The sequence below is a fragment of the Hibiscus syriacus genome, unplaced genomic scaffold (genome assembly GCF_006381635.1).
Source record: "Hibiscus syriacus cultivar Baekdansim isolate YM2019G1 unplaced genomic scaffold, ASM638163v2 tig00110988_pilon, whole genome shotgun sequence".
Lineage (NCBI taxonomy): Eukaryota > Viridiplantae > Streptophyta > Magnoliopsida > Malvales > Malvaceae > Hibiscus > Hibiscus syriacus.
The window spans coordinates 1,556,732-1,576,034 of record NW_024062942.1 but is presented as its reverse complement, the minus strand read 5'-3'; the positions used below and the strand labels follow the sequence as shown (position 1 = coordinate 1,576,034).

General features: G+C 34.3%; 1 protein-coding gene across 1 annotated transcript; it reads left to right on the top strand.

Annotated features, from left to right (window-relative positions):
* The first annotated feature begins 325 nt into the window (after window positions 1–325).
* Window positions 326–5,186, top strand: LOC120149107 (disease resistance protein RPV1-like). The gene is made up of 4 exons (XM_039162000.1): window positions 326–907; window positions 2,397–3,522; window positions 3,613–3,906; window positions 4,006–5,186. The coding sequence occupies exons 1-4, from the start codon at window positions 408–410 to the stop codon at window positions 5,083–5,085; spliced, it is 3,000 nt and encodes a 999-aa protein (XP_039017931.1). The 5' UTR covers window positions 326–407; the 3' UTR covers window positions 5,086–5,186.
* The last annotated feature ends 14,117 nt before the right edge of the window (window positions 5,187–19,303 follow it).

Sequence of the window (19,303 nt, the reverse complement as noted above, 5' to 3'; positions counted from 1 at the left end):
TTATAATATCTAAAATATTATAAATTAAAATTTTTTAAAAAATTAAATAATTTAAATATAAGATTTCATAATTTTAAATATATATACTAATTGTATGATTTTTTCCAAGAGAGAAAGAATACATAAAATAAAATGAGATTTTTTTCTTTATTCAAGTCGCTGAACTAATAATTTATGCGGAACAAATGCAATAATGAATTTTAATTATGGGTTAACAAAACTATACGTTTTATATTTAATATTTAAACATTTTTTATTTATAATTTTATAAATCTAATTTCCGTCACATACAGCTTGAGTACGAAAAGTAAAACATATTGTTCTTTCTCAGCTAATTACTGCAGATAAAGTTCGAAAATCACTAATTCAGTCGGTGGAAACTCAAAAGCAAAGAATCAAAACAAAAAATGGCGAACGAAGGTGCAGATTCAACCTCAACTCCGTCGTCTTTTAGGCGCCAATGGGACGTCTTCCTCAGCTTCAGAGGCGAAGACACGCGCGACGGCATCACGACCTGCCTGTATCGCTCGCTCGACGGAAAAGGCGTGCGCGTCTTTGTAGACGACGTCGGATTGAACCGTGGAGACGAGATCGCACGGGGGTTGCTGGAAGCCATCGAAGACTCGGCCGCTTTCATCGTTATTCTGTCCAAAAATTACGCTTCCTCCCATTGGTGCCTGGAAGAATTGGCCAGGATCTGCGATTTGCGGAGGCGGAGCCTGATCCGGCGACTGGTTCTGCCGTTATTCTATGAGGTTGATCCTTCGCATGTTCGGAAACAGATAGGGCCTTTTGTGGAGGCGTTCTTCTGCCACGAGAACAGATTCGGAAAAGACAAGGCCAAAGGGTGGAGGGAAGCCATGGCCAACGTTGGCTCCCTTGCTGGTTTCGTTGTCAAAAACGAAAGGTTATTTATCTCTTTCTTTACTTGCTTTCCTCAAATCTCACATGCTTAATACAATTAGATCTGCAAATATTTAAGTAGACGATGCTAGGGGTTCGCATTCAGATTTATGAAGTTCAATGTTCCAACAAATAAAATTAACGGCCAATATTTACACCACTATGCTGAAATTTGAAATCTTAAGAGATAACTATAAATCTCTTAACCAATAAAATTAATATCTATTAAAAATCAAATTAATAATTAAATCATGCCGATTAAAGAAAAATAAAATATATGAGTAAAATGCTGTTATCATAAACTCTTTACTTATAAATTGAAGATCAAATTAGCTCCTAAAATTAAAAAGATATCTCTATTAAGTTAACTTCTAAAAATAAAACATATTAAGCGACTCAAGATGCATGCATGCACAATACAATGAAATCCTATCTTTCTCCAAAAATTACCGGATGATTTAAACGACTTCAGAAGGTGTTAGATAATCCAAACGATTTCTACTGAATACTATAACAAACATCTTAGATAAAAATAAGAATTTCTCTAACATCTTGCATGAAGATTTCTTTTTAACATATTATTTGGATAATTTTACTCAATTCAACAGAATTGTAATTAAACAAATTTATAGTAAGTTGAAATAATAATTCACCCAATAAACTTTATTGATTATTGACTACTTTATTAGGGACCAATATGGTATGTAAATATAGTATGTAAACCTGATAAATTTACCATCTAAAATAATATCAACCGTCTTATAATATGAAATTCGTTTAGCTTTTTCAATCATGACTTTTACAGTTTACGGATGGTTCTACGCATTTGAACGTTGATGCTTAATTATTAGAAATTAGACCAATGTAAGATTTTATGTTGGGGTAAATTTAAATTTATAAAATTTTAGAGGGATGAACTTGAATTTATATAATTTAGGGGGCAAAAATAGACTTTCAATAAAAAATAAATGGAAAAAAATCTAAAATATATGATAATTATAAAATTTTAGGGGGCGACAACCCCACCTACCCGCTTAAGTCCATCCTTGAATTGAGATAAAGTATATTAGATATTAGTAAATTTTGTAAATATGATTTTATTGTTAGTGTTCTTTCGAACCTTCTAACATGATCATAAAATATCTTTAAATTTATTAAATTATTATTAAATGATCTTTAAACTTATCAAAGTTTATTACTATTTTAGGATTACAAGGGATCATTTTATAAATATGTAAAAAGTTGAATGATATTTTATAACAATAAAAGACTGCTGACTATCAAATAATTTTATATTCATGAGTGACCTTTAGTGTAACTTGCCCTAAAAAAATAATAGGATGAAAAAATCTTGGATTCAATCGTAGGTTTTTAATAATGGTGTATACTACATTTGTTTCATAAAGATATAACTACGTCACACGTGCAAATTCTAAATTGTCAAAAGGTTTTTCTTCAACATTCATCTAAGATGTTGCAAGTTTCCATTGCAGTGATGGAGGGGAAGTGATTCGGGTTCTGCTGAGGGAAGTTCTGAAACATCTGAGCAATACACCGGTGGAAGTAGCCGCTTACCCGGTCGGACTCGATGCGCGAGTGACGGGGCTCATAAATCTCTTAGATGTAAAGTCCCATGGTATTAAAGTTGTCGGCCTTCATGGGATGGGCGGCATTGGCAAGACGACCCTTGCCAAGGCCGTCTTTAACAAAATACTCGGACTCGAACAGTTCGAGCACCGCTGTTTTATCTCGAATGTTAGAGAACTTTCAAAACAAAAAGATGGTTTAGTGTCCCTCCAACACAAACTCGTTGGTGATCTCTTCGGTTCCGCTGCTGATATTGATCTTTTTGCGAACGATGTCGACGTCAATGCCTCGAAAATCCGAAAGAATGTTCATGGAAAAAGGGTTCTAATTGTCCTGGACGACGTCGACGACGAAAACCAACTGAGTGCATTGGGTGCAGAACTCAAATGGCGAACAGATGAAAATATTCGAATCATTGTCACAACAAGAAATAAAGGAATTTTGAATGAACGTTACGTGAATTTTATTTACGAGGTCAGGGAGCTGCATTTTGATCAGGCACTACAACTTTTCAGCTATCATGCGCTTAGAAGAGACCAACCAACAACCGAGTTTCTGAAATTGTCCGAGGAAATCGTGTCTCTCACAGGGAACTTACCATTGGCATTGGAAGTGTTCGGTTCGTTTTTGTTCGACAAAAGGAAGGTAACCGAATGGAAAGATGCATTGAACAAGTTGAGAGATATTCGTCCACACGAGGTTCAAGATGTGCTGAAGATAAGTTTCGATGCGCTCGACACAGAAAATCGATGCATATTCTTAGATGTAGCGTGCTTGTTTGCCAGTTTGGAAACCAAGAAAGAAGACGTAGTTGACGTATTGAGAGGATGTGATTTCAAAGCAGAAATAGGCTTAAGAGTTCTTGAAGAAAAATCTCTGATCAAGTTCCATGAAGACGATTCTATTTGGATGCATGATCAGCTTCGGGACATGGGACGACAAATCGTGCAAGATGAGAGCTTTTCCGATCCCGGAATGCGTAGCAGACTGTGGGATCATGACGAAATTGTGAGGGTCTTGAAAAATCATAAGGTATATAACTATATATTCACATACATGTATAATACTTGACATGATTTACTGAGCTTGAAACATTGATTTTGTGGACATTGTTGACAATAGGGAACAAGAAGAATTCAGGGTATTGTGGTGAACATGAAGAAAGCTGATAACGACCGGAAACAGGTGATTTTTGGTACCAAGTCTTTCGAATCCATGGTTAATCTGAGATTGCTTCGAGTCAATCATGTAAACTTGGAAGGGAAGTTTAAATTCCTTCCTCGTGAACTCAAGTGGCTTCAATGGCACGGATGTGCACTGGAAACTCTTCCTTCTGATTTTTGTCCCCAAAAGCTAGCTGTCGTTGATCTCTCGGATAGCAAAATTAAACAGTTGTGGAGCTCGAATGTTAACGAGGTAACGCTACTTACCCCGGTTTCCACTGCCTGTAACTAGCTAGTTTGTGGCAATTTACGAACTGTTTTTTCCTTGTCATGGAATATTTCTTTGTCTCAGGTTGCTGAAAACTTGAAGGTCATGAATCTGAGCTATTGCGCAAATTTGGCATCTCTTCCCGATTTATCTAGACATAGAAAACTGGAAAAGATTGTTCTCAAGAACTGTGTGGCACTGACAAACATTCACAAATCAGTTGGTAGTTTAAAGTCATTACATCACTTGGATATGACACGTTGTTTAAACCTTGTTGAATTTCCAAGTGATGTTTTAGGAATGAAAAATCTTCAAACCCTCGTCCTCAGCGATTGCTCCAAGTTGAAGGAGTTACTGGAGGGCATCGGCAGCATGAGATCGCTCAAAGAACTTTATGTTGATCACACCAGCATAGACAAGCTGCCTGAATCTATTTACCGCCTCGAAAAGCTCGAAAAACTGATCCTAGATGGTTGCATTCGGATCAAATGGTTGCCAACATGCGTAGGAATGCTCGTTTCTCTCAAGGAACTTAGTCTCGATCACTCTGCATTAGAGAAGTTGCCCGACTCTGTTGGATCTTTGGAGAACTTGGAACGACTGAGTTTAATATCTTGTGAATCTCTCACCGTGATTCCCGATACCGTCGGCAATCTCAAATTATTGAAAGAGTTGCTCATAAAGGGCAGTGCAATTAATGAGTTGCCAAATTCTATAGGTAATTTATCATATCTGAAAAGCTTATTTGTAGGAGGCAAAAGTATTAGCAAGTTGCCAGATTCATTTCGAGGGCTGTCGTCTGCTGTGGAACTTGATATCGCAGACACATCAATTACTCGTCTCCCAAGTTATACCGGCGAATTGACATTACTTGAGAAGATTGAGATAAGGAATTGCATTTTACTTGAATATCTGCCAGAGTCAACCGGGAGCTTGTTTGCTCTTACATATATGAACATATACAACGCCGGTATTACCGAGTTGCCGGAGTCTTTTGGGATGTTGGAAAATCTTATTACATTAAGATTGAACCAATGTAGAAAGCTTCATAAACTTCCATCCTCAATGGGAAATTTGAAGTCTTTGCATCATTTATACATGAAAGAAACCGCGGTGAGGAATTACCGGAAAGCTTTGGCATGCTCACAAGCTTGCAGGTACTGACAATTGGAGAGAAACGCAGTACACAAGTGCAACCGAATTCACCATTAGTAGCGTTGCCGTCATCTTTCACGAATCTGTCATCGCTACAAGAACTCGACGCTCGGGCCTGGAGAATATGTGGTGAAATCCCTGATGATTTCGAGAAGTTGTCGAATTTAGAGGTTCTGTTTTTAGGAAGCAACGATTTTCATAAACTTCCGTCTCGCCTAAGCGGATTATCACTTCTCAAAGATCTCCAGCTTCCCAACTGCGAAAAGCTCGAGTCCCTCCCTCCACTTCCTTCGAGTTTGGAGAATCTGAATCTTGAAAACTGTATTTCATTGGAGCATTTGTCTGATCTCTCCAATTTAGAGGGCTTAAGAGATTTAAACCTCACAAACTGTGTGAAGTTGGTGGATATTCCAGGCCTTGAGTACTTGAAATCCTTGAGGACATTGTACATGAGTTTGTACATGAGTAATTGCAGCAAATGTGCTTCAGCAGCAAAGAAAAGTCTCTCAAAGGTTTATCTCAAGAATCTGAAAAATCTAAGCATGCCCGGAAGTATAATTCCGGATTGGCTTTCACAAGATATGATTACTTTTTCGAGTCACAAAAGCCTTGATTTCACCGGGGTGATACTAATGGTAGTTGTTTCCATTAACCATCATGTACCAGATGAACTAAGATATCATATACCTGCTGTGGCGGACGTTCAAGCACAGATCTTTGATGGTGAAAGGGTAATACACACCACTGGCCTGAACTTAATTGGGGTACCGAATACGAATCAAGACCATGTTCACTTGTGTCGATATCCTGCTCATTTCCCCTTGGTTTCATTGTTGAAGGATGGCTTTAAGATTAAAGTGACGACACAAAACCCTCCCTATGTGAAGGGCGTAGACCTGAAGAAGGCTGGGATTTTTTTAGTTTATGAGAACGACGATGATTACGATGGCAATGAAGAATCACTGAATGAGAGCCAGCAGACTGTGTCTCAGAGATTAGCCAAGTTTTTCAGCTCTCTTGAAGAAAATGATGGAGTTGTTCGCCACGACGACAGCAGCCATGAAATAAAAGAAGTGCTTCAAGTCCAAATCAAGGAACAAAAACACCAGCCGAGCAGGTGGAGGAGGCGCTGTCATCAGATATGCAGATGCATTTAATCTCGGACCAAGGTGCAGCGTCAGCAAAAATTGCGCCGAAGCCAGAAAATTTTCATTTAGCAGTAAACTGGCTTTACTTATTTATTACTATCTTATTTCTTAACAATCACAGAGTTGACTCAACACGTAAGCATCAGTAGTTCTGAACAAGCAACTTTCTTGTACAACAACAACAATGATTCTAGCAGATTCTGTTCGGGTATTTATTACAGGGAAGGCCGTAAAGCCTGACATTTCATATATAGAGTAAAAGAACACATTCTTCAAAACACAACGAAAATGTTCGGATACTGACTTTAGCATTCTTTTGGACGGCAATGGCGACTCGATGCCTCATGTTGTGCGAAAGAAAATATACTTTGGTTTACAAGGATGCAATATACTTCTTCGGGCATGATGACTGAAGGACGAATCATTAGATATTAATGCTCTTATCGCTTATTTGATGAATTCTCAAGATTATGTTGTTATATCGAAACCACCGCGGATATGCAACTACTCTGGTGATGAACCTCGACTGTAATCCCTTGTTGCTTGCCAACCAAATGCCGTTTTGCAGTAGTGTCGAACGTTTGTTGCCCATACTGAAATGCAGAATCAATTGTTATAACATATACAAAGCCTGGGGAAAAGGGAAATGATTTCTACAACTATTTCATTCAAATGAAAATAGCAACAAGAATTTCAGGTAAGGTGTGAACTCAGGACGACATATTAAACTACCGACAACTAGACACTAAGAGGACAAACACAAAGCAACGGATTTGATTTAACAAAAATAACATTATAGCATGTTATCTTTAGAAAATGTAAATCCAAAACTAATCTAATCACAATTATTATAGAAAACAGATCAACCAACAAGCTTCTACAGAAACTAGTTGTTTAACACGGTATAGATCTGCTCTTCTTATTTTGGCTATCAACTATCAAGAAGGCTTATTCTTCAACCAGACACGAATTCTAAGCCAAATACGGTTCAAGTTCAACATGACTTATGAACCTTTAACTTCAGATGTATGAAACTTGGATGTAGAAAGCATGTGTCAATGCTAGCAGCTAGAAAAGAAAGTGATAAAACTTTCGATCATAAGTTTAATTAAATAAAAACTACATAGTCAACGACAGAATAAATACTAACATCTTTGAGAGGAAACACTTCAATGGCATGGTTCATTCTTGAATTAACTGCTTCAAGTTTCAACGACAAGAACTGCAACACCAGTAATAACGTTTCAGAATATAAGTTCAGGATTACTGGACCGAAAATGTAAAATAAATACAGTTAAAGATAAGCAAAAGGATACACACCTCAACCTGACGCTGTAGTGATTGGATGTAATTAATTATCTCATCAAGAACAAGAGCCTTGCCAATAACCTGAATCCAACAAACTATTTAGCAAGTGGCTTAAACATGCCATAATCAGGGGAACTGAAGAGAAATTTCGATACGCTTTTGGATTAGAAGCAAACCAGGCAATAGGTTTCCTTATACACAAAAAAATAGATTTCGTAGCACGAAACAGTTCAGAAATTTCATCAGTATATACCTTATTGCAACCAGGAACCATATGCTGAAGAACTTTCATTCTTTCACTAAACTTTTCTCTCCTAGCCTGCAATCAAACAATTCCATATCAATGAAATATAAAGGATTGTCTTTTGTATCGAAATCTTGGGTGAATGAACCCGTTCACACCGAGAGGCTCGAGAATTCCTAAAATTTATTAAGCACTGTGAATACAACATTGTAGATCAGCTCCGAATGACCCCGACATGAATTTTGATGTTATCTTTTCTTCTGCATTCTGAGGTACATCGAAATACGTTGTTGAAAGGGTTGAATAAGACATTTGTGCCAAAAGATATACCAATAGAACACGTTGATAAGTAGGTAAATAACATCAACGCTGACAACTTCATCTATTTTATGATGAAGAGATACATGAGGAAGGGAAAGGTAGATGCAAGGTGTTGCATATAATTGTTCATTGTAAAGGGGTTATTCTTTTTGGAGTGTTGATAGATAATGGATCAACTTTGAATGTCATGTCGTGGGTAACAATGAATAAACTCTCCGTGGAGACTTCACACATGAAGGTCTGTGGAAACACTATTCGTGCATTTGATGGCACTAAAAGGAACATTACGGGTAAAATCGTAATTCCCCTCCGTATTGTCCCAACTACATTTAATGTAGAGTTTGTGGTCATGGACATTCATCCAAACTACAACTGTCTGCTAGGAAGACCGTGGATACATATGGTTGGTGCAGTTCCTTATTCATTACACCAGAAGCTTCAATTCATTTCCAAAAGAACTTTGGTGACCGTCAAAGCTGAAAAAGAAATCATAGTGTCTATACCACTGATGAACCATATGTGGAGGTGAATGAGAATGCACTTGAATCAACATTCTAGTTTTTAGAGTTTGTTAATACTAATTTTTTTGTTCGAGGAAAAGCATATGCCCTCCCCTAGACTGCCAAATAGCACTATAATACAGCTGAAAGAAACCATAGCTCGAGGATCTCGAGTTGGAAAATGATTCGGTAAAAGGTTACAAGGAATCATTGAGGGTCTGATTCCGATGTCCAAGATAAATGGCTTTGGAATTAGGTACAAAACTATTTATTAGGACAGGGTTAGGGGTGCACAAAAAGCTTAGGGAAAGAAGAATGGAAAGGATAGGTGGTCAGGATATTACTTGGGAGCCTATGGTTATACTACACATCACTCAGACCATCTCATCTAGGGGCTTCATGGTTGATACGTTAGAGCACCCATGTATTGCGGAAGTCGAGATAAAATAGAAAACTTGAGCATCAATGTTATCACAGATGTATCAACTGCTGAATGTTCACGAGCTTTGATTCATCCTTGTTCTCCTAGATATGATTTGAACAGGTATACTGTTGAACTTCTCCCTATATTCTACAAGCTCGTTTCAAAGTAATTCATTTCACTCGTTCTCTTCATAGCAAACATTTTATTTATTTCTTTATTACATTATTACAACTATTCTTTTGATAAATATAATTGAATTCTTCTCCATATCCCGAACACATTCTTTTTTATTCATAGGTCTCTAGATACAAGTGCTCAAATATTGATATTTTTTAACCAAATATTGATTTTGAAAATGATATGTATCTAAAGGAATATGAGGGTTATAAGGATGATGAAGAATGTAAATAAAACCCTGAACTTGTCAAAATGATTGAACAAGAAAATAAATAGATTTTGTCTCATTAAGAGATGACTAATACAGTGAATCTGGGGACAAATAAAGATAAAAAAGGGGTCAAGATTGACACCTCGCTCTCAGCGGAAAGAAGGCAAGACCTCATAAACATGTTACATAAGTTCAAAGATGTGTTTATTTGGTTGTATTAGGATATGTCAGGTTTGGATACATACATTGTACTACATAAACTACCAATAAAGCAAGAATGTAAGCCAATACAGTAGAAGCTTCGAAGAATGAGATCAGACATGTTAAAGCTAAAGGAAGAAGTGAAAAAGCAATTTGATGTTGGATTCTTGCAGGTGTCTAGATATCCTGAATGTGTAGCTAACATTGTGCTTGTTCCAAAGAAATATGGGAAGGTTTGAATGTGTGTTGACTTTGGGATCATAATAGTACAAGTCCCAAAGATAACTTCTCACTTCCTCATATTGACACCCTGATTGATAACACAACTAAGCATGCTCCTTTCTCTTTTATGGATAGCTTTTTAGGGTAAAATCAAATCAAGATAGACCTCGAAGATATGAAGAAGACAAAATTTATGACAATGTAGGGCACATTTTGCTATAAGGTGATGCCATTCAGATTAAAGAACGTGTTGAGTTAATCGATCGACGAAATAGCCAAGAGGGGGTGAATTGGCAATTAAAATTTTTTGTGGAAGCTTTTGCAGAAAGTAGAAAATATTTGCACAGTGATTTAGAGTGGTTCGACTTTCTCAACTAAAGTCTACTTCCACTGACTTAGCTATCCACACTAAGGATTTTCCAACAAATTCACTAATTTGTTCTTTCTTTTGAGGACAAAGAGTAACCTTACAACTCCCTCAAGAATTATACCCCAAATTCTTGATAACACTCTCTCCCAAAGAGAAGATTACAAATTTCGCAAACTTACAGAAAAACCTCACAAGGTAGGATGTTTGCACAACTCTAGAACAAAGAAAGAACACTCAAGAATAATACAATTGAGCACAAATAGTGTTCTTGAAAGAAAAATGAATATTGAATGGAAAATAAACTTGAAATGCTCAAACAATGAGGTTCGATACTTTCTGTTTGATTCTCTAGCTTTTCTTCTTAATTATTGTTTCTTTTTTATTGATCAACGACTTTTCAGCTTGTTTAAATACACCTTGAATCACTTCTGAACGTTGGGGATCATTGGTGAAGTCAATAGAGCCGTTATGATGTAATTATCATTTAAAAATCGGTTAGGAGCATGTATGTATCGATACACTCTCAAGGTGTATCTGTACACTTAATGTAAAATTCAAATATTTCGACCGTTGGTTAACCTAGTGTATCGGTACACTTGAGGTGTATCGGTACACTAATTACATTCGATGTTTTCCTGAGCCAAGATTGTATCGATGCATTGGTTGTGTATCGGTATACAAAATGCATTCGATGTTTGGTGTGTATCGGTACATCAAAGAGTGTATCGGTACATCCATATGTAAAAAATCATTTTTGGCTCGATTAAGGTTCGAAATACTTTGTAAAAATTGTTTCAAAAATATTTTAAGACCCATACACAATTTTACACTTAAGTAAGGATTAAAATTGAAATTTGAAAACTTGGAGTAATATATTTTTGATATTCGAGTAATTTAATCAAATATTCAAAATTGGATATAAAATCTTAAAATCATTTATACTCTATTTTTTATATCGAAACATCAAAATGTTTTCAACAATCTCCCCCTTTTTGATATAACAAAACATTTAAGTAGTTCTAAGATTTTGTTTGATAATAATTTTTGAAATCAATTTTGAAAATCACTACTCCCCCTTACTTTATTCTCCCCCTTACTTTATTCTCCCCTTTTTGTTAAATCAAAAAGACTCTATAAAACGTTTTAAACAAGTTTATAAGAAAATTAGCCAATTGATATTTGGATAAAGCTTAAGCTGCTAAGATCACAATCAAGAGAAAGATTAGCCATTAGTTCCAAAATCAATATTCATAAACAATGTGGAATGGTAAATTGGTCATATTCAACTAAAATGTAAATGATGCAAAATCTAATAAAACCAACATAAAGTAATCAAACCAAATTCAAACAACCAAAACCATATATATATATATATATAAGCATTTAAGTTCAAACCAAATATTAAAATCAAACATTCAAACATCCAAAACATATCAATCCAAAAACATCCAAAATGTTTTAACAATTAAGTTCTAAATCAACCAAAGAAAATAAAGCAAGAAAGAAGGTCTAATTGTCCATCGGTGGAGCAAGAGGTGATAAATGTGCCCATAAATTGGCCACATCACTTGTTAGCGCTTTGACCCTTTCGTCCATAGCATCGAATCGATTATTCATCGCTTCGTTGTTAGCAGTTAAATGGGACTCGATGGATGCAAACCTCATGTCAAGATTCTCCATATAAGATCGAAAGTATGGAGCCATCTGACTCTCTTGTTGTGTTGGCTCGTCATCTGGTACGTGATCGTCAATATCTTGCATAAGCTCTTGAAGCTCTAGACCATCATCATCTGTCGGTGCAGGAGGATCTTGTGAAGAGCTAGCTCCCGGTGTTTTCTCATTGGATCGAACCCAATGATCCTTATCCCCGGACCATCTTGATTTCTTTAAGGATGTGAAATTTATTTGGTTCTTAAGCGGGACGCCTATATCAAGCGAGACCCTAAGGTTGGATTTGATAAACAGGTTGCCAAGAAGACAACCGTAAACTACGGTTTCAACATATTTAGACAGGACATTGTTCACAGTTTCGACTAGCTCACAAAAGATGATTTGTGGCAGATTTATTTTCTTTTTCTTTTGGATACAATGTATCCACCAAAGATCTAGTACTCTAAGCATAGAAAATCTACCTCCGGATGGTCTAAACCACCAATAGATGATGAAGTGAAGAAAACACTCGTGATAGGTTAAAAGTGTACTTGCATTAGCTTTGGCTTTATAGGGAGTAACCACAATATCTCTTTCATTATGTAGATCCTCGTTATCTAATCTAAAGGTGGAAGTGATTATGTCGGAGTCAATGTAAACAAATTGGCCTAAGAGATAAGACTGAATACCTACGGTTTCAGTACGAGACTCGTTTTGGACACACACCATATTGGAATAGAAAATATAGACTAGTTGGTGATAAACAATGGGCTGGAGGTGAAAGAGTTCTTGTTTACGGCTAGGTTGGTTAAAATAGGAATTTGGAATTGTCATTTCCAGTTCGTTCGGTTTATATTTGGATTGGGAGGTAGAATGGGAGGTCAATTTTGAGGTTGGTTTGAAGACCGACTAAAGGATGACTGTAACACCCCGACCCGAATACGAGTTCGAGATGTCACATTGACTTTTTAAAACACTTTTTCTTACAAAATAATAAAACATTTAACTTATTTTAAGAAAATACGATAATATATTATTAAATTATGTTCGGAATAAAATTTTAAGGCAAAAACGTATTTACATAAATACAGAACCGATTACAGTACCCAACATGTTAAATTTTCCAGATTACAAATAGGGAACCGATTCCCCTGCTACAGTACTGCTACAGTACTTCCGCAAAACGTACGTAAAACTCGTAAAAATTTAACCGTTCATTACTATACATTTACATAAATACATTCAAAACATTAGAAAAGTCGACCAGAGCTTTCGTACTAATAAGTTATTACATTTCTTACATGCCAACATATTATGCACAATCAAAATACATACTTTATCAATTACTTCTGATCTGATCTTCTAGCGGTGTTGCTGTTCTTACCACTTCTATTTCTGCTATTCTTGGTTCTTGGTACCTACGTGTAAATCACTTGCACGCTAAGTCATAGACTTAGTGAGGCATAATAAAACATGTAACAATGAATTCATGAAACATGCACTCTTACTGTTCAATCGTAACATTATAATCTGCATGTATCCATTACACTACAACATATATGATCATGTCATGCATATATAAAATTTATTATCTTATGCAAGTTTCACTTCACTTTACCTTTGTATTGCCCATGTACATTATTGAGAACTCAAGGTATTCTAGTACATTAAGGTTGTGTACTATACTGTCACCACAGCTCGTATAAGTCTCACTGAGTGCCATATGAAATTTGTCCCGAAGGACCACTGTATTGTCCCGAAGGACCTATGAAACCCTTGACTCTTGGCATGCCAACTATACCTATAGCTCTCATATTGTATATTATGGGCATTATTCTTATGCTTCATATGTTCATGTGCTCGTGTCATTTCTCTTGTGATCACATAGCTCATATCACTTATCATATCACATGTGCATTTGAATCTATTCACATATATCATTTATCAAATCATATGAACATATATACCTTATGCATGTATCATAATAATTATCATGTATGCATGTTCATAATTATTGTACTATAAAAATCAACAAAGGAATTAGACTTCTCACAAGTCTTATTCCATTGTTCTTACTTGTAATAGACACTCACCTTAGCCTTGCTTAATTTGACACGATTCTAATCCTTCGATTGTTCTTACTTGTCACTTGTTTCGAAACTCATTTAGGCTCGATATCTACATAAACATAATTTTCGAGACAATTATCAAAAGCCTAAACCTTATCATTAACATCTAATAGCTTAAATAGATTTAATGAACCAAACTTCAACTTTCCTTTAGGGGGGAATCGATTCCCCCCAGGGGGTATCGGTTCCCCTTGCATAATTTGTAAAATTTACCCAGATTTTATTGTTCAAACCTGAAAATCATCAACTATTCACTAAATTTTCTCATACAAAGTTTCTTTCATACCACCAAACTTAACTACAACCATTTTAACTAACTTCTATTATTTCAACACTTTATTATTCCAATACTTCATTCAAATTCTTAAAACCAATAATCATACCCAAATTTCAAACATGTTATTAATCAATTCTAACACTCCTAACCCTTTAATTAACCTCTTGACAAGTCAAAAATCTTATTCAAACCTCAAAAACTCATCTATATCGAAATTTCATCTAAAAACCCATTTCTCAAATCTATCTCTAAAACATTTATCTTGTTGTTTTAATGTCATATAAGCTTTCCTTTAGCTTCTATAACATCCACACTTCCATTTTCAAACTAAAAATCAAAGAAACGACCAAGGTTCAAATTCTTACTTTGAGCTTGGGTGGGTGTCTCACGTTGAGAGAAGAAGATGAAGAAGATAAGTCTCTGAAAACTTATCTCTTCAAATCATTCACATGGGTAATATAATACCCACAATTATTATTTTATTCTTTTATTTACTCAATGACCCTTTTACCCTTATTATAATTCCATATTTACTATCATACCCAACACACAAAATTCCTCCATAAATCACTAGACTTATCACTTGATTCTAATTCACCAACTAAATTTATAAATTCTTACAATTTAGTCATTTACCGGGTAATTGGGATGTTACAATGACCTAGGGCGTTTAGACATAATCGGAATGGATAGGGTTACCTGCAATTATAAAACACATGTATGCATATAATCAATCCTAAAACTCAATATGAGTCCGCAATAATCAAGGTTCTCTAAATAATATCCTATTGGGCAAAATTTGAAAATTATTTTGCAAATGATGTTTGAAAAATCATATTATGTATATTTTTCATGAAAATAACATAATTAAATCAAAAACAATAATTTTAAAATAAAACATTTTTTTTATTATTTTGAATTTAAAAAAATTGACAAAATTTGTGTGTTTTTGACGAAATTAGTTGTAGAATCTAGTTTAGAAACATAATATGAGTAATGCCCTATATCTAATTCAACATAGAACTAATTAAAACTAATCTTAAGTTCAAAGTTAATAAAATATTAGCTTTAGAAAAATACCTTGAAGATTTTAGGATTTGAGTGAGATTAGATGATGTTTGCACGTATTTGATGATTCCAACAGGTTTAGAAGTTAAAGAACAATTAGATTCCTACTAGATTTTGTTGATTTTAAGCAAAAGAGATAGTAGGGGTGATTTGGAGAGGAACGATGATAATGAGTATGTTTTAGGGTTTTTGACAAAATGAATGAATTTTAGGGATTTTAAGCCTAAAACCCGACGAGTGTATTGGTACACTCTTGAGTGTATCGATACACATTCAAGTAGTGAGGATTCATCGATACATAGGTATCGATGCATTGTGCACACAAATATTAAAATATGTATTTAAACACTCAAAATGCTAAATTAATTAGCTCTAGTGGTATTGGCAACTCATATATCAAAAATTAACAATGTTCAATTAATCAAATCTATCCTTAAATTTTATTTGAACATATAATTAATTTTCACTAAAGATCATAAAATCCCCCTAACTAATAGCAAAGAATGCAATCAAAAGTGTTATTTTTATAAGCATTTTTCAATTATAATTAAAAGTGCTAAAATTATTTTAAACACCAAGTCAAGGTAGGTTAGTTAAACCTAATTCTCTCATAAGTGTCCAAAATCTCTCTTTATCTAAAGATTTTGTAAAAATATTAGCTAATTGATGCAAAGTGTCAACATATTCTAGAACTACATCTCCTTTAATGACATGATCTCTAATAAAATGATGTCTAATTTCAATGTGCTTAGTTCTAGAGTGTTGGATGGGATTTTTAGTGAGACAAATAGCACTAGTATTGTCACACTTGATAGGTATGATACTAACTTCAATTTCATAATCTAAAAGTTATTGTTTCATCTATAAAACTTGTGCACAACAACTACCGGTTGAAATGTATTCCGCTTCAATGGTAGATAATGCAATATAATTTTATTTATTTGAAAACCATGAAATCAACATATTTCATGGGAATTGGCAAGTACAGGAGGTGCTTTTCCTATCTATTTTGCATCCTCCATAATCCGCATCAGAGAAGGCATGCAAGCTAAAGCTAGAGTCTCTAGGATACCAAAGTCCTAAACTATGAGTGTCCTTAAGGTATCTAAAGATTCTCTTAATGGCTTTTAGGTGTGATTCCTTAGGGAATGATTGAAATCTAGCACATAAGCAAACACTAAACATAATGTCCGATCTACTTGCGGTTAGATAAAGCAAATAGCCAATCATAGACCTATATAATTTAACATCCACACATTTACCTCCTTCATCTTTGTCAAGCTTTGTAGATGAACTCATTGGAGTGGCTTGGGGTTTTCCATCTTTTAATCCAAACTTTTTGAGAATATCATTGACGTATTTTGCTTGATTTATGAATATGTCATCTTTTCTTTTCTTGATTTGGAGTCTCAAGAAAAATGAGAGCTCCCTCATCATTCTCATCTCAAATTCACTCTGCATTAGCTTAGAAAATTCTTGGCAAAGAGCATCATTAGTAGAACCAAATATTATATCATTAACATAAATTTGAACTACTAATAAATATTTACCTTTTCACTTTAAAAACAATGTAGTGTCAACCTTCCCTTTTGAAAAACCTTTTTCGATTAAAAATTTTGACAATCTTTCATACCAAGCTCTATGAGCTTGTTTTAAACCATAAAGCGCTTTTGTCAATTTAAAAACATGATCTGGAAATTTTGAATCTTCAAAACCTGGAGGTTGTTCCACGTACACTTCTTCTTTTATAAAACCATTTAAAAATGCACTTTTAACATCCATTTGATATAATTTAAATTCAATAAAACATGTAAATGCTAATAACATTCTTATTGCTTTCATCCTAGCTATGGGAGTGTATGTTTCATCGTAGTCTATGCCATCTTCTTGAGTATAGCCTTGAGAAACAAGTGTAGCCTTGTTCCTTACTATATTATCACTTTCATCAAGCATATTTCTAAATACTCATCTAGTACCTACAATAGATTTATTACTAGGCTTTTCAGCTAATGTCCATACTTTACTTCTCTCAAATTGATTCAACTCTTCTTGCATAGCCATAATCCAATTTTTATCTTTTAATACTTCTTGAATATTCTTAGGCTCTATGCATGAGATATATACAACATAATTACATATATTTCTAAGAGAAGATCGAGTTGTTACCCCTTTGGGTGGATCACCTATAATTTCACCATCCTTGTCATAGTTGTATTCTCTTGGGTAAGAGATTTCCCTTTCTTCAATGGTTGGATTCTCGAGAACATCTTGAGTTTCCTCATCTTTCAATTCTTCTTTTGATGACGATGGTTCTCCAACGTCCTTCCTCGGAAGAGGGTTATCATCGAAAACAACATGTATAGACTCTTCTACCACTAAAGTTCTTTTATTAAATACTCGATAAGCTTTAGAATTTAAGGAATAACCCAGAAAAATTCCTTCATCACTTTTAGCATCAAATTTGCCAAGATTTTCTTTACCGTTGTTTAAAACAAAACATTTACATCCAAAAGGATGAAAATAACTAATGTCAGTCTTTTTATTTTTGAAATTTCATATGGAGTTTTCTTTAAAATTGGTCTAATCATTACTCGGTTTATAACATAACAAGCGGTATTTATGGTTTCAGGCCAAAAATATTTTGGCAAATTATTTTCACAAAGCATGGTTCTAACCATTTCTTCTAAAGTTCGATTTTTCCTCTCAACAACTCCATTTTGTTGAGGGGTTCTAGGTGTTGAAAAATTAAGGCTAATACCAATAGAATTACAAAAATTAGTAAATACAAGATTTTTCAAATTCAGTACCATGATCACTCCTAATACTAGTTATGGAGTAACCTTTTTCATTTTGGATTAGTTTTGAAAACGTGATGAATTTTTCTAATGTTTCATCTTTAGTACTTAAAAATAGAACCCAATTATATCTAGAATACTCATCTACCAATACAAAACAATATTGTTTTCCACCCAAGCTAATAGTCCTAATTGGCCCAAAAAGATCTATATGGATCAATTGTAATACTCTACTAGTTGATACATCATTAATGGATTTAAAGGAAACTCTTTTATGTTTTCCTTTAGCACATGCATCACATATTTTATCATTAACAAATTTGATCTTTGGCAATCCTCTTACAAATCTCCTTGAATTAGCCATTGTAAAACATTCATACTAGTATGTCCTAGTCTCCTATGTCATAACCAACTATCATGTTCATCCTTAGCAACTAGGCATAAATTAGTCATATTAATGGAATCTACATGCACCATGTATATGTCCCTATTTATGACCAACAAGCATAATCAAAATAGATGCAATGTCAATCAATTTTGCAACCATTTAAAATAAGACATTGTATCTTTTCTCAAATTTATTATTCAAAAGATTATGCTTTTAACCCATTCACATATAAAACATTATGCAATGTTGATTATTGAGATTAAGTGCATATGCATAAATTTTTGAAAATGTTATGTATTAAAATTGATATAAAAAATTTAAATTCTATGCATAAACATTAAAAACAATTAAGGTAAAAAATTTGTAAATCCAAAGTATTTGAAAAATTGATATCAATTGTTAAAGATATATCATTTACATTTAAAAACAATTTTGACCAAAAATTATTATGATGAACTAGAGTTATGAAAAATTATTGAAAAATTTAGATTGTTCATCATAAAGCATTTTTCACCATACATGAGATAAAACATAATTATTTAAGATTTAAAACCTCATGCATGCATAAACTAAATGAGGAACCAAATAAAATAATAATATTAATTTTAAAGGTTACCCATTCCTTTTTCAAGTGTGGCTAGAGCATTTTGAATATCTTCACTTTCATCATCATTGCTCTCACACACCTACAAGAGACATTTAAGTAGATTTTGGTATCCAAATTGCTTTGGATCCTTGAACGTTAGTTTCAATGCCCCTTGTTCCTTTTGGAACCCATAATTGTCTAATTTTAA